Source organism: Corythoichthys intestinalis, chromosome 2, assembly GCF_030265065.1.
Source record: "Corythoichthys intestinalis isolate RoL2023-P3 chromosome 2, ASM3026506v1, whole genome shotgun sequence".
Classification (NCBI taxonomy): Eukaryota; Metazoa; Chordata; class Actinopteri; order Syngnathiformes; family Syngnathidae; genus Corythoichthys; species Corythoichthys intestinalis.
The window spans coordinates 35,957,921-35,972,802 of NC_080396.1; the positions used below are offsets into that span (position 1 = coordinate 35,957,921).

Here is a 14,882-nt window from a genome sequence, read left to right on the forward strand (position 1 = left end):
GTTCGTCTATTTTTTAATACAGTAGAGCAACAGGGAAAAATGGCTTCAATTGCAAGTTACTTGGTAGATGGAAGCATCAAAGAAGGGTGGCAAATTGGTCTATCTCTCTGCTGTGACTCCTACAAGTCAATAAAGGTGGTGGAGTGATTATTACTAATGTATTATTATGACTTTCCACTGATGACAATCATATGTGAATGAGCTCAGCCCCTGTACTCATCTGTACGTAAAGTGAGAAACACAGCTTATACTCCAGAAGGAAGTCACCCCAAAGATAGTTGTAAAAAAAAAAAAAAAAAATGCACACTTAACTCTAAAAACAACCAGGTCCTTCACAATGCATATCAGACTAACAAGCTAGCAGCAGCTAAATAGCAGCGTTATTTTAGAGCTAGGATGTAACTTTTGACCGCAAAACAACAAAGGTAAGATGTGCGCAGAGATTGTCTGTAGTGTGCAAGCCAGGTTTTTATTTGTCAAACACAGAGCAGGTGGTTTAATAATTACAGTGTATCACAAAAGTGAGTACACCCCTCGCATTTCTGCAGATTTTTAAGTATATCTTTTCATGGGACAACACTGATAAAATGACACTTTGACACAATAATAAATAGTCTGTGTGCAGCCTATATAATAGTGTTAATATATTTTCCCCTCAAAATAACTCTAAATAAAGCCATTAATATCTAAAACCCTAGCAACAAATGTGAGTACACCCCTTAGTAAATACTTACCTCCCTAAATGTCCAGATTGAGTACTGCCTGTCATTTTCCCTCCAAAATGTCATGTGACTCGTTACAGGAGTGCTGTCAGCATTGCTGCAGAGATTGAAGAGGTGGGGATTAAGCCCGTTAGTGCTCAGACCATATGCCGCATTCTACATCAAATTGGTGTGCACGGCTGTTACCCCAGGGGGAAGCCTCTTCTGAAGACGGTACACAAGAAAGCCGTCCGTCTCATCAGATCATAGGACATGGTTCCAGTAATCCGTGTGCTTTGTTGACATGTCTTCAGCAAACTGTTTGCAGGCTTTTTCTACTTTTCATTGTGTCAAAGTGTGATTTTGTCAGTGTTGTCCCATAAAAAGATATACTTAAATATCTGCAGAAATGTGAGGGGTGTCCTCACTTTTGTGATACACTGTACATGGTACTTTCTGCTGTTAGTCGGGGCCTGGAACTAACTGTTACTACCAGCAGTGATAAATACTCACTTCTGGGAAAACCTTCTTATGTCCATCCTTCATCCATCTATTCATGCTTTGCTCTATCCAGAAAGCTGTCAAAATCAGACAACTCCCTTTTCATTCAATCAAATTGTAGAAACGTCTCCCTCAGTAATGGTAACGGCGTTGCAAAGATGGGAAAAGTAATTAATTAGGTTACGCACAACTACAAAAATCGCTGTTATACTCTAATGCCGGCCCGATACTGACTTCGAGCAAGGTCACAGGAAAAATGCGGAGTGGATTTTCAATGATGTGGGCGTTCTCTATCTGAACAAGTGGAATGGATTGGATAATTATACACTAAAGCAGTGCTTCTCAATTATTTTCTGTTACGCCCCCCCAGGAAGACGTAAACGTTCCGCGCCACCCCAACTCTCTGCCATCACTGTAAATATACTGTAGCATCATTTGTATATAAAATTCTTATTATTATAAGTACAACTCTGCATAACATTGTCAGTGGCGACTCCAGAAATTTTTCATAGGGGTGGCCAGATGGGGCCACTTAAAATCTTGGGGTGGCCAAAACTAAAAGCCATAATTTCAGGTTTTCATTATACTGTATTATTGCAGTAAAAAGGCCAGGGGAAAACTATCAGAAAGACTTAAGGACACGGCTACTGATATACTTTGGTGTATTGTGTAATATTTGATGTTACTAATGATTTAATGTGCATAGTCCATAACTGTCCAGTCAACATTTTGAGTTCCACAACAATTCTGTTTTATTGTGTTATGTATATATTAGGCATAAGGTGTACATTTAACTAGGGCTGTCAAACGATTAAAAATTTTAATCGAGTTAATCACAGCTTAAAAATTAATTGTAATTAATCGGAATTCAAACCATCTCTAAAATATGCCATATTTTTCTGTAAATTATTGTTGGAATGGAAAGATAAGACAAGACGGATATATACATTCAACATACTGTACATAAGCACTGTATTTGTTTATTATAACAATAAATCCACAAGATGGCATTAACTTTATTAACATTCTTTCTGTGAAAGGGATCCACGGATAGAAAGACTTGTAATTCTTAAAGGATAAATGTGAGTTTGTATATTGTGACTAAATATTGCCATCTAGTGTATTTGTTGAGCTTTCAGTAAATGATACTGTAGCGACCTAACTGTTCTGCCCAAATGGATGATGGGAAGTGGTGCCACCAGGACTGTGTGTGGTGTCTGCAAATGCTACATCTTCTCTGCGTTGGGTACACTACAGGGTGTAAAGAAAAAGATCAACTCCTGTCATTCTTCCCCACCTCGCGTCCCACAATATTTATAGTTGCTGTGGGAAAGATGACAAAGCTTTTGCCAATTAAAAGCATGGCCCCAATGAATGCTTGTATCTACTCCACTCTGCCTCTTATCTCTGTATGTAAGTAAAATGGCGCCATTGTAGGTTGTTTGCAGCAATGCGTGAATGAGTCTTACCGCGAATGCGTTAATTGCGATAAATATTTTCATGTGATTAATTTTAAAAAATTAATTAGAGCCCGTTAACGTGACAAATTTGACAGCCCTACATTTAACTTAACAAAATAAATGCATTCATTTGGGAAGAAATGCATAACTGATGGTACAACAATCTAACGATATACTGGCAAGCGGGGTGGCCAGTGGGGTGGCCAACCAATTTATAGGGGTGGCCGTGGCCACCCCGGTCACCCCCTGGTGGCGCCACTGAACATTGTGTTCTTTTTAATATTAAAGAAAAAAGTAATATAGAGCAACTTACAATAAAGTGTAAAAAAAAAAAAAAAAAAACCCCACATCCATTCTGTAAAAATACACTCAAGATACTGTACATTTTTTGACTGTTTGATTCTGAAAAATAAAATGTAATAAAATCAGTAAATAATAATATATTCAAATTGATTAGCAACATTATTTCATTAGGACAATATGTCGAACAATTAGACCGAAAAAACAAAAATTAATACAACAAAAGGACAGTGTCATTGGACAGAGGGACAGTTTTTATTTTTGCTGCAGGCAGTATCAGCTTCTTTGCTATGGTGTGGGGTTATTTTGCACTGACCAGCTTGGTATGCCAATTTATATGATGCTGACAGTGCTCGCTGGTTTACTGATGTAACACTAACAAAGCGGGAGGATTGTTGGCAATATTTGGCACTCGCTGAAAAAAAAAATTCCTGCTGTCCGCTGCGAAAGTAAACAGTCTGGTGTTTCCTCGTCTCCCACTGGGTCAAAGCCAAAAGCTAAATGCTACATATGCTTCGTCATATTCCTTGTCCAAGCTTTTCATATCTCCAGAGCTCTTTGCTGTGTGCTCTTTTTTTTGTTCAAAAATACTGCGCACACGCTGAAAATGACAGTGGCACTGCCACCCACTGAGTGGATGTGCAATTACACTTTATTCCAGTATGACAAAAATGTATGTTCCCCAAGGTCACATGCGCCACCCCCAGCATCGCTCTGCGGCCCCCTGGGGGGGGCCCGCCCTACTATTTGAGAAATACTGCACTAAAGGGACTGTCTACCTTACTCTATGAAGTGAAGGGAAACTGACAGATTTATGACCATATTTAATTTGATTATGATAGGTTACAGTATATGATCATCAGGGGTGAAAGTGGCTAGAACTTCTTGCCGGAACTCCCCGACGTGAAGGTCGCTATGGAGCCAGAAATTTTCTTTAGGTTTTCTTTCTTTCTTTTTTTTTTTTATTTGGGGGGGGGGGGGGGGGGTAAACCTCTTATACTACTGAAATGCAAAGAAAACTGTTTTAGCACAGTTATTTCTATAACACATACAAAAACTGATTTTCATTCGAAATAGTGTTTTTAATGATTTGCAAAATAAAAGTTAACAAAAACAGCAATAACCCAAACCATCTCCTAATTTTTATTTTCCCTCATTTCCTCACATACTAAATGCCAAATCTCAATTTTAACTACTTAAGAACATAGGATGTATATTAAAATTGAAGTTAATGTAAACATTTCTTTATTTTTAACAATAAAGATACAAGCAACATACATTCAGAAAAATAAGTACAAATGACTTATATTATGCAGTGAAATGGAATATATTTTGAAGATCACGCAAACATTGACTTTTTTTTTTAAATCATAAGGAAATGAATATAGTAGCCTAACATGAACAAATATAAGTCCAAAGTGCACATTGACAGCTAAGATGTTCTGAACCTCCCCATCAGAGCAAATAAAACTAAATATGATAAATAAGCCTACTCAACTCTTTTGTTGCGCTTAAAGATTTAATCCATTTTATGTTACACTGCCCTTTTTTTTGTCGCATCAATTCAAAACCCTTTTTTTTTTCTTGCTGTTCCAGAAAAATGCACGTTTGAACCAATCAGAGCTAACTATCTTTGCTGATCACGTGTCAGCATGTCAGCCAATTGAACAGATGAAATGAGTTCAGGCGTTTTGCTTTGCTGCGTGCATTCGCACATTGACGTGATTCATCATCGTCAGACTCTGATAACTGCAGCAGGCCTCCATGCCGTCCGTGGAATAAAATAAATATTGGTGGAAATGGATTACGCTACACAAGCACTTTATTATGCTTGTTGTTAGCACTTGTGTATGTAAATCTGATGTTGGTGGATTGTTTTCTTCTTGGGGATGAAATGCATGTGTAGCAGCTTATCTTTTTTTTTTACATAGTGTTTTGACAGTTGTCATATTTTCGGAATCAAAGCACCGTGTACCGGAACAGCATTCCGGCCATGAATCTTATACTGGAACTGCGTTCTGGCCCTGAATCTTATACCGGAACTGCGTTCCTGACCGTTCTGGCCCACTTTCAGACCCGGCGGCATGGGCGGGCATTAGGGGGCCGTGCCCGCCCTGAGGGACGGCTGTGTCCGCCCTAGCTCGATTAAACTGTACTGTGTATTTTTTTTTTTTTAATCTTCCACAAAAACACACACACACGGGGAGAATGAACCCTATATTCCAGTGTTTTTCAACCGATTGTGCCGCCGCCGTGAGAGATCGTCAGGTGTGCCGCGAGAAATTATCCAATGTCGCTTTTTTTTTAACATCGTCGGGCAAAGTTGCAGTAGGAAGGAAGGAATGGGGAAAAAGTTCTCGGTTGTGTGCAGATGAGTCGTGTTGCGTTCAAGAACTGCTCGGATTTCTAGCCATCAGCCACCTTGCTCTCCGTAACAATGTGGACCCCAGCACTTCTACTGTTCATTATTTGACTCGTCAAGTGTCGATATATACAAAAGTGTCCTTTCCATTTTATCCATATGTGACGACCGTTAATCCTCCCTCTTTGTTTTATTCCAACACATTATCGAGGACAGCTAGGTGGGAGATACCTAGAAATCTGAGCAGTTCTTGAACGCGACACGAGCGGCTATCTAGCGCCATGGCGCCATACAAGCTTAAACGTCATCTCCAAATGAACGCCCGTCGCTTCAGAACAAGTCAATGGATTATTTTGTACGCCTTCGTGAAAACACAGAGAAATGGGCAACTTTTTTGAAAAAAACTACAAAGGTAAATAAGAACGCCCTGAAAGCCAGTTACTTTGTTGCTAAATCCCAAAAGTCCCAAACTGTGGCAGAGACGTTAATACTACCTGTCTGCAAAGCCATTGTCAGCGAGACGACCAGCCCTGATGTGCTTAAATGCATTGCTCAAGTCCCCTGTCTGATAGTTTTTCAAGCCTAATTGCTGAACGTTTCACAATGAGTAAGTATAAATACTGAGAAATTATTTTATAATTAAATATACTATACAGAAAGTAATTTTGGAACATTTTGGTGTGGTGTGCCGTGAGAATTTTTCCAACGTAAAAATGTCCCATGACTCAGAAAAGGTTGAAAAACACTGCTCTAGTCATCCTATCTTGATCTGTCGTCTTTAATTCAACCAATCAGAGCAGCGAATGTAGGCAATTTCTAGCCAATCGCAGATAAGGGGGGCAGCCTGAGTAGCCGGCCATTGTGTACTGTGATTGGATAGGGATTGCTCCGGTTACAGAAATGGCGATTGAGCGGCTCCTCCGTAGCTAATTCAAATTGGAATGGAGATCCGTGTTTTTTTCAAGAAACTAAAGACGAACTCAAGCCATGACAAAGACGCGGCCGAAAGTCAACACGAACCGATAGCGCTGCCACCTCCTGCAGTTTCACTGACTGACACTATCATCAGAAAATATAACGGGTAAAAACGCCACTTTTACGGCTAAATTTACATTGAAGAAGTGTGCCCCCCCCCCAAAAAAAATGTAATGCCCTCCCCTGTAATTTCTTTCTGCAGCCGGGTCTGCCCACTTTCACCCCTGATGATTATTGATTTAAACCGATTATTCGGGAAACTTCATAGTGAATGTGTCAGCATTTTGTGTAATGTTGTTGTTTTTTTTTTAATAAACAAAACAACACCAAATTATTTAGGGGGGGCTTGAGAATATTACCGCACCCCCCCAAAAAAATAGGCCTAACAACGCCACTGTGTGCAGTGCCAGCCCTCCCAGTGCAAATGAATTTGCACATCTATCGCCCGTTAATGGCAGCTAATGAGCAATTAAACACATCTTAGTCACAGGTAACTCATGAGTCATCAATCTTTTTAGACTTGGAGACTCACGAACCAAGTCGTCATGGTAACGAAATCTGTAACGCATGGGGCGGGTGAGCGCTGACTCACTAGCATGAGACAGGGCCACCCTGTCAAAGCGGGGTCATTTCAGCAAGACAAGAAATAGGGTGTGTAAAATATGCAGTGATTCTTGTTCCTTAGGCTTACATGTCGAAAGCCTGTTGTTGCCATTAATACCCCTCAGTGTTGTTATAAATTGTGAGAAAATGCACAGGTACACACCTATTGTTGAATTAATGAATGTGTAGTTTTGTTCGGGTGTGCGTAGAGCAGTGACGCCACGGAAGGGGCGGGGCTTCGCTGCATATTATACATCAGAGCGTGGGAGAAACAGGTTGGATGAAGACGGACGGAGCTCAGCTCTCTCGCAGCTGGATGGAGGTCGAAGGACGTTCACGCGCAGATGTGAATTGTCACCGAGCATGTCACTCACAGCCGAAGCGCAGTGATTGACTCGCGAACGATGCAATTGCGGCTGTCCACATGACAGACGTTGGGAACATTTATTTTTCATGAAATAGTTCTTCATCAGCGCGCGCCAGACCAGACACTTCTACGATGGAGTCTATATTAGACACTTTGGCGGCTGATAAACTCTATCCGACTGGAGGCACCAACCTGTTGGACCTGGAAGAACTCAACGAAGGAGATTTCCTCACCAATGTGGTGAGTCAGGCAATTGCACACATGCAAACACGCTGCTGACAAAACGCAATAAGTGCGCTTGCCGTCTGCCGGGAGCGGAGCCGTATTTGAGTTTGCTACAAATCAAACGCACATATCTCAGCTGGACGTTCCACCCGGACCCGGACCTCGATGATAGATCCTTATTGACATCCGGTGCTATTACATTTCCAACTTTTGTGTGTGTGTTCGTGCCATACACTTCATCCAGGTGTCATGCAAAATACATTGCAATAGGGAACTTTCCCCCTTATCAATGTATTTGGAAAGCAGGCGATAAATGTTCGATCCATTTGAACTGGGTTGGCTGGCATTGATCATTCACTGCCAACTCTCCCAGTTCAAAAGGATTGGACTTGTATCACTTTTAGTGATACAGAGACATGCTCATTCACTGCCAGTCTTCTCGGTTGAAAGGGATTGGGCGTCCATTGCTGTCAATGGCAGTGAATGAATTCACGTGTAACCAAGGGCGTAGGTTTGCATAGGGACAGTGGTGACATAACACTTCTTACTTTTCAGGATGCTCAAATTGTCCCCACCAACTTTTAAGCAACCTGATTTGCATTTTATAATGAGTTCTGTTATAGAGGTGATTTAAAATGGCTTCCCATATGTTGTAAGGATACAATTGACCCTACCATTATTAAGTGATTTTTTTTCATTATGTTCAGACTTATATTTACCCCTTTTTCACTGCTGAATGTGCAAGTCCACCCCCCCCAAACTCGTTTGATTGACTGATGGCTCGACTCCCCTCCCACACACACACACTGACCCGACGAAAATACAACAGGTCGCCAACATGCCGCCTCATCCTCCACCGTCAAAGAGGAGGGATATTAGAATTTTTTTTTTCAGTCAGCAGCAGCCACTATAAGAAATGTAAAAAGACATCAATGTTATGGAGGTGGTGGACACACCACTAATTTTGCTACTGAAATTTTGCCACAACCTGCATCAGAGTTTGCATAACATTAAACTGCGTGAATTTGCTAGCCTGCAAAACTTGAGTTGGAAGCTGCTTAGAGAGAAATGTAGTGAACCGAGGTCTACTCCCTTCTACCCAATTTTCATTTTATGTTTTGTTTATGTGGTCTTAAAGCAACACTTGGTAACTTTTCAGTTATGGTCGATTTTAGCGACGCTCATGGACAAAAGCGGTAAGTTTTTGAACACTGCGTTTCCCATGAGGACCAGCGCATGAGCGCATAGTGTCTTCCTATGAGGGGCGTAACAGAAAATATTTGAGAAGCACTGGTATAACTCAATACAGATTTATTTTGCAATGATCAGTTAGCCTATCAATTAATTAGGTTCATATTCGTGTGAAATGCAGCCCTGACCCTCGTTTACCCAATCTGTTTGGTCTTATTAATGTCCCGTCCCCAGCAAAAAGTGTACATGCATGTTATGCAATTATATCGTCCCTACCAATGTTGAGCCCAAACCTACACCCTTGCGTGTAACTCTCAGCCTTACCGTATAGATTGGGGATGTCCTCGATTCAATCACATAATCAGAAATCGGGCCCGATTGTAATTTTCAGAAGATTCGAATCAAGTAAGAAATATAAATATATAAAAATCGGATTTTTAAAACTAAATAAAAAAAAAAAAAAAAAGTCATTGGCTGTCATTGATGCCAATGGACGTCCAATCCAATATGACCAAGGGGCTGACAGCGAATCAGTCCGAGTCAAATTGGATTGGATGTTTATCGCCGTCAATGGCAGTGAAACATGATCACTCAATGCCAGCCTTCTTAGTTGAAATTGATTTGATGTCTATAAGTGTCAATAGCAGAGAATGAATAAAGGACTACAATCAACAAAAAATTACAGAGGTATAAGGACATTGAATATATATTAGTGCTGCAACGATTACTCAATTAACTCGAGTAATTTGATTTGAAAAAAAGCTTCGAATCAAATTTTGCTGCCTGGAGTATTTGTTTAATTAGAGTGGCGTTGTAATGGTTAGTTTTGAAAGTGTTTGCACTTAGTTTTATTGATTTGGGTGAATACACTGCCTTCTAGTGGCAACAGCGAATATTGCATAACTCGTTTCACATGGCTGAATCCACTGCTCCCTGTTAAGACCAACATACGGTAAGTTTTTGTTTGAGCTAACTTTTTTTAAATGCATTTGTAATCTACTTTATAGGTATGTTGCCATTTTTTTTTGTGGGAATATGTGTTTGAACGATTTGTTGGGAGCATTGTTTAACAAAAACATAGCATTTTATAGCATTCAAGTTAGCGAACTTTTGCTGTGCAAGTTAGCCAGTTGTTCTTTTGTTGTACTTAGATCGTCATTTATTTATTTTTTATACCATTTGAAGATAAGCTCAGGTATTTTAGTTTATTTTTAAATGAAAGTGCAATTCTGCTTATTTTGATGGAACACTCGGGAATTTTACTTTGAAAGTGCAATCTTAGCAAGCCTTTGTTTTACATCCCTAAAATTTATCCTGCAACGCATTGAATGTTCCAAATCCGATTACTCGATTATTCAAACTAACTAGTTGATAGATTAATCTATTACTAAAATAATCGTCAGCTGCAGCCCTAATAGATATATGTTTACACTAATTAATAATTGTATTTACACTACTAAAACAAACTTTGCAGGACAAAGGAACTGTCCAACAACAGCAAAAATGTCAATACCATCATGACAATGATTGTTCATTTTATCACATCGGACGACCAACTTTGTTTTGTATGTGTTTACGTTCAATTATTTAGTTTTAATTTCTTTGCAACCTAATTTTGTACTTCACAACTGACTTGGGGAAAAATAGGGGATTTGTGAATTTTATTTTCGCTTCGTTGAAACCACTGCTGTACTTATAACTCTTTTATATGGCTATAATGTCTGGATAGCTTTGTTTAAATTGGAGAAAAAAAAGACATTTCGATGTGCATTTTTTCTTCTTAAATATATTTCTGAGATATCGGATCGGTACACGGTATCGGCAGATACTCAAAATCGGGTGACTCGGACTCACATTTAAAAATATGTGATCGGGCCATCCCTAGTGTAGATTGCTGAGGAAAAATCAACACAACTCAGCGGTGGTTTTTGATACAGGCAATATGGGCAGCATTCTCAGATGGGTGAAGGCAAGAGTGGGGGAGAACTACAAAAATGCAACAACAACAAAAAAAGGGCTATACATTTTCATTCATTTTTGGATGGCTGAGCAACCACCATGCTTTGAAGGCGTCAATTTAGCTGGACTGGAGTCAAATTGCGCCTTCTGCGATATAAACGTTAGATGGCCCAGCACACTGTTGCGGCACGTGTCAACCTGTACATGGGGGTAATGCTGAAAAAGGTCGTCATTCCCATCAGATGCAATGCATGGACATTATTATTTTTTTTTTAATGTTGTCTCAAAGAGTAATATTTCCTAGGATAGGACGGCCACTGCAATCCACACAACAAGATGTTCGCTCACGTTAATCTTTTAGAGGCATCCAACATTCAGGCCTTTATTGAGTACATGCAGAAAAAGGAAATGGGTGGGTATCCCCTGGTCTCCAACACTCGGGGTGGCGTGGGTTGGTCGTGGCCCGGGTGTTTCTCCCTCTCTTCGGCCGGTGGTTCTGGCGGACGTGGTGGCGCGTCCCCTCATCCCATTCCTGAAGGCCGGTTGATGGGGGCGCGGAAGGCCTGGGGAACCACTCTGAATCCCGAGGGGATGACGGTGGCCCCCTTGCTGGGCTGCGGGAGGAAACTTGGGCTGCGCTGGCACCCCCCCGATTGGCTGGGGAAGGGCCGCTGCCCTGGGGTAGCTCCCGCTGGCATTTCCACTCGTCTGCAGGACTTCCACATGTCTTATGGGAGTCACTCATGATTAGGTGTAATTACACACACTCAAGTTGTAAAACTTGGTGTCAGGATGAGCGATCAAATAGCATAGAAGAGGATGCCAGCATAATTAACACAAATACTGGGTTCTACACCTCACATGGATGATTTGTGTACACTCCACCCATCCCAATCACTTATCTTTCTGACCCCCCCTTCTTTTTTTTCCCTTGGTCATCAGGCCCCCCACATGGTGTGAACTGCAAATACAACTGGCTAACGATAGCACCAATTTTTTCATAGTTAGTGTAGGCGTTCAATGTATTTCTTCTTGTTGTTTGTACTTCTTCTCTCTCTCCTTCTTTTCTTCTGTCCTCCCATAACTCCTTCCTGTTCGCTGCTTTCTACTAATAAACGAGGCATGTTGAATGATCACGATGGGAGTATGTCATACTCCCATGTGTTACATTAAAACTGTTCAGACTAGGGCTGTCAAAAATTTAACATTTTTAATTGAGTTAATCACAGCTTAAAATTAATTAATCTTAATTAATCGCAATTCAAACCATCTATAAAACATGCCATATTTTTCTGTAAATTATTGTTGGAATGGAAAGATAAGACACAAGATTGATATATACATTCAACATACTGTACATAAATACTGTATTTGTTTATTATAACAATAAATCAACAAGATGGCATTAACATTAACATTCTGTTAAAGCGATTAATGGATAGAAAGACGTAGTTCTTAAAAGATAAATGTTAGTACAAGTTATAGAAATTTTACATTGAAACCCCTCTTAATGTTTTCGTTTTAATAAAATTTGTAAAATTTTCAACCAAAAAATAAACTAGTAGCTCGCCATTGTTTATTTCAAAAGATACAAAATGCTCATGGTGCTTAAACCCATAAAATCAGTCACACTGACACTGTGCTGTCATTTTAATCTGAGCAGGGCATGTGCGTTAATTGGATCAAATATTTTAATGTGATTAATTTAAAAAATTAATTACCGCCCGTTAACGCGATAATTTTGACAGCCCTAGTTCAGACCAATCGGACACTCAGAATTCCATTCTCCGTGTCAAGGAAATGAACAGGATAGGACAGGTTTAAGAAGAAAAAAAAAAGAGGAGGGATAACAAAACCCACTACCACACACACAGACAGAAACATACAACGTAGAGTCTTCAATGCATCGAATATACAGCACATGGATGGGGACAATTGACCATATCAGGCAATAATTCTAAACATGCACTTGCAGTGCAGGCAACATTCACTGCATGTGATTCAGTTAAAAAAACTCCAGCACCCAATAGTAGCAGTTTTCTCTGAGTGTGTTAAAAATGTCAGATGTTCTTCAATTGAGGACTCAATCATCTTTTATGTTTCAGAAAAGGTAAATACAACAGTATTTCTGATCCGGATTGTCAAAATGCACTGGATGTCTATCACCATCAGTGGCAGCCAATGAGTTAATTTTAATCTTCTAACAGAAGCTCAGTGAGCAGTCACAAATTTAGGTGCAAACACTTAAATTCAGTTTCTTACTAAAGATGCCCACGTTTTTTTAGTTGGCTAGTTTTTCTTAATTTTAGCAGTCGGTATAAGAACTTTGGATAGCTCCTGCGCTTAACACTCTGTATAGATACTTATTCATGCAACATTAGCCAATGAACTAATCCTTCATGCATTATATTCAGTTTGGGGTCTTTTTTTATGTTTCACTCTTCTGTTTCTATCCTGTATGTACTGTACTTCGTGTCAGACTCAAGGCATGGTGGCCAGATCTGGACCTCCACATTATTGAATGTTGGCTACTTTACAAACTTGAATCGTCTTAATGTTGCTTACTTAAATGTACACCCAACTTGTCTTCACTTTAAATGATGAGAGTGTATTTGATTTTTGTTTGTTTGTTGCCAATCCCCCTTTTGAAATTTTTGAACCAGTTTTAACAGCCGTCTTTGGGGGGAACAATAATAAAAATGTTGCCTGTGACAAAAATGATGTTGACACCCCTGCATACTACGTTCTCATGTGGGTTCTCCCCCCCCCCCCCCTTTTTTTTCTAAACTCCCCATTCAAACCCTGCACTCCAGCTGCAGAAAGACACACCCATCTTTTCTGCATGCTCACTGCGGATTGGCCACACAACTTTCAGAAGGAATGCGAGCACGCACGCTGTCTACGCGAGAGACAGCGAGAGAGACGAAAGACAAATCTTGTTACTTGTTTTCTTGAGAACTATGGTTGACTTCAGTCTCCACATTAACTCCTGTGTAGCTAAATGTAGCCAAACCACTGTAACCACATAATATCAAATACAGTAGGGAGTAGTGCCTTCGGCTTTTAACTCCACGGCACAATTGCAGTTCCATTTAAAACTGTCAGAACCTCATCGTTACATGCAACTACATCTATCAAATGACTGAGACCCACAATTTATGAGCCCAAACGTCATGTTTATGAGCCTGACTTCCCCTTCTGATCACAGTCAGTAAAGGCCTGACTATCAGATGTCTCAACAGATGATCCCGACTGATTATCCTCTGGTGTGACCTGTGATGTGTTGCAGCACTGTTTCTCAAATCTTTTACACCAACTGCATCCTCAAAGAATATATTGCCCTCCAAACATCACTTTCAAGACAAACATAAAAATGAATAAATGTACTACCATATAAATATGTATATTCCACATAGTGTTTCTGGCAATACCCACATTTTTTGAATGGGTGGTCTTAAACCAGTTCTTGCAAACTAGTGCTGGCGTGACAGCTGGCACAAAGGGAGTGTGATTGATGGTTTGAGACCAAGCACTGTTAGTTACAGGGATAACCACAGTCTTCATTCATAATTACTCCTTAAATATAGTATATTTGTTCTTCCTAGCTGCTGTGTTTCTTCCTTACGATTAAAAACATGACAGGAAGATGTAAGAGTTTATGCGTTTCCCAGCATAGAACACAGTGTGAAGTAAATGAAAGGTCTTTATCTGACATTAACTGATGAAGATATATACGGCAACGTCACTGTAACTGGAAGGATAAGCCGTGAACGATACCATCTCATTTGCTACCATTGACTCCAAGTTAAAATGGGTTTGACATCTATCCCCGTCAATGGCAGCGAATGAGTTAATAAGTGTATGAATCAGTTTAATCCAAGACCAAAGATTGGTAGATTTCCCACATCTTCTGACACACAGTGAAGAATCTGAGCTTCTTCCACAATTCCATTTAGCAAAGTGACATTAGTCATGTGTGCATGCCTAATCCATGTGATTTCATAAAATCATTGCACCATTCCCAGACCTTCAATGCAGACATGCTCAGCCACAAAGAAAAGCTGACATAATGCTTGATGACATTTTGAGGTTTAAACTATGTTTTAGAACACTATCCAGAGCTTTACACGAATACGCCAATTACTACTATTGCATAGTAATTGCTCTATACAATTTCTGGATGGATGTGGAACATGAAATGAACCTGAGGAGATGCTTTGTGATTCATACTGCTATGA

General features: G+C 40.0%; 1 protein-coding gene across 2 annotated transcripts in view; it reads left to right on the plus strand.

The window, feature by feature from the left end:
* Nucleotides 1-7,174: 7,174 nt before the first annotated feature.
* creb3l1 (cAMP responsive element binding protein 3-like 1) overlaps nucleotides 7,175-14,882 on the plus strand; it is a 38,416-nt gene continuing 30,708 nt past the window's right edge. For both annotated transcript variants that reach the window (XM_057817501.1, XM_057817494.1), the window contains exon 1: nucleotides 7,175-7,509. In XM_057817501.1, the coding sequence (XP_057673484.1) occupies nucleotides 7,402-7,509 (108 nt within the window). In that variant the 5' untranslated portion in view covers nucleotides 7,175-7,401. The remainder of the gene's footprint in view (nucleotides 7,510-14,882) is intronic.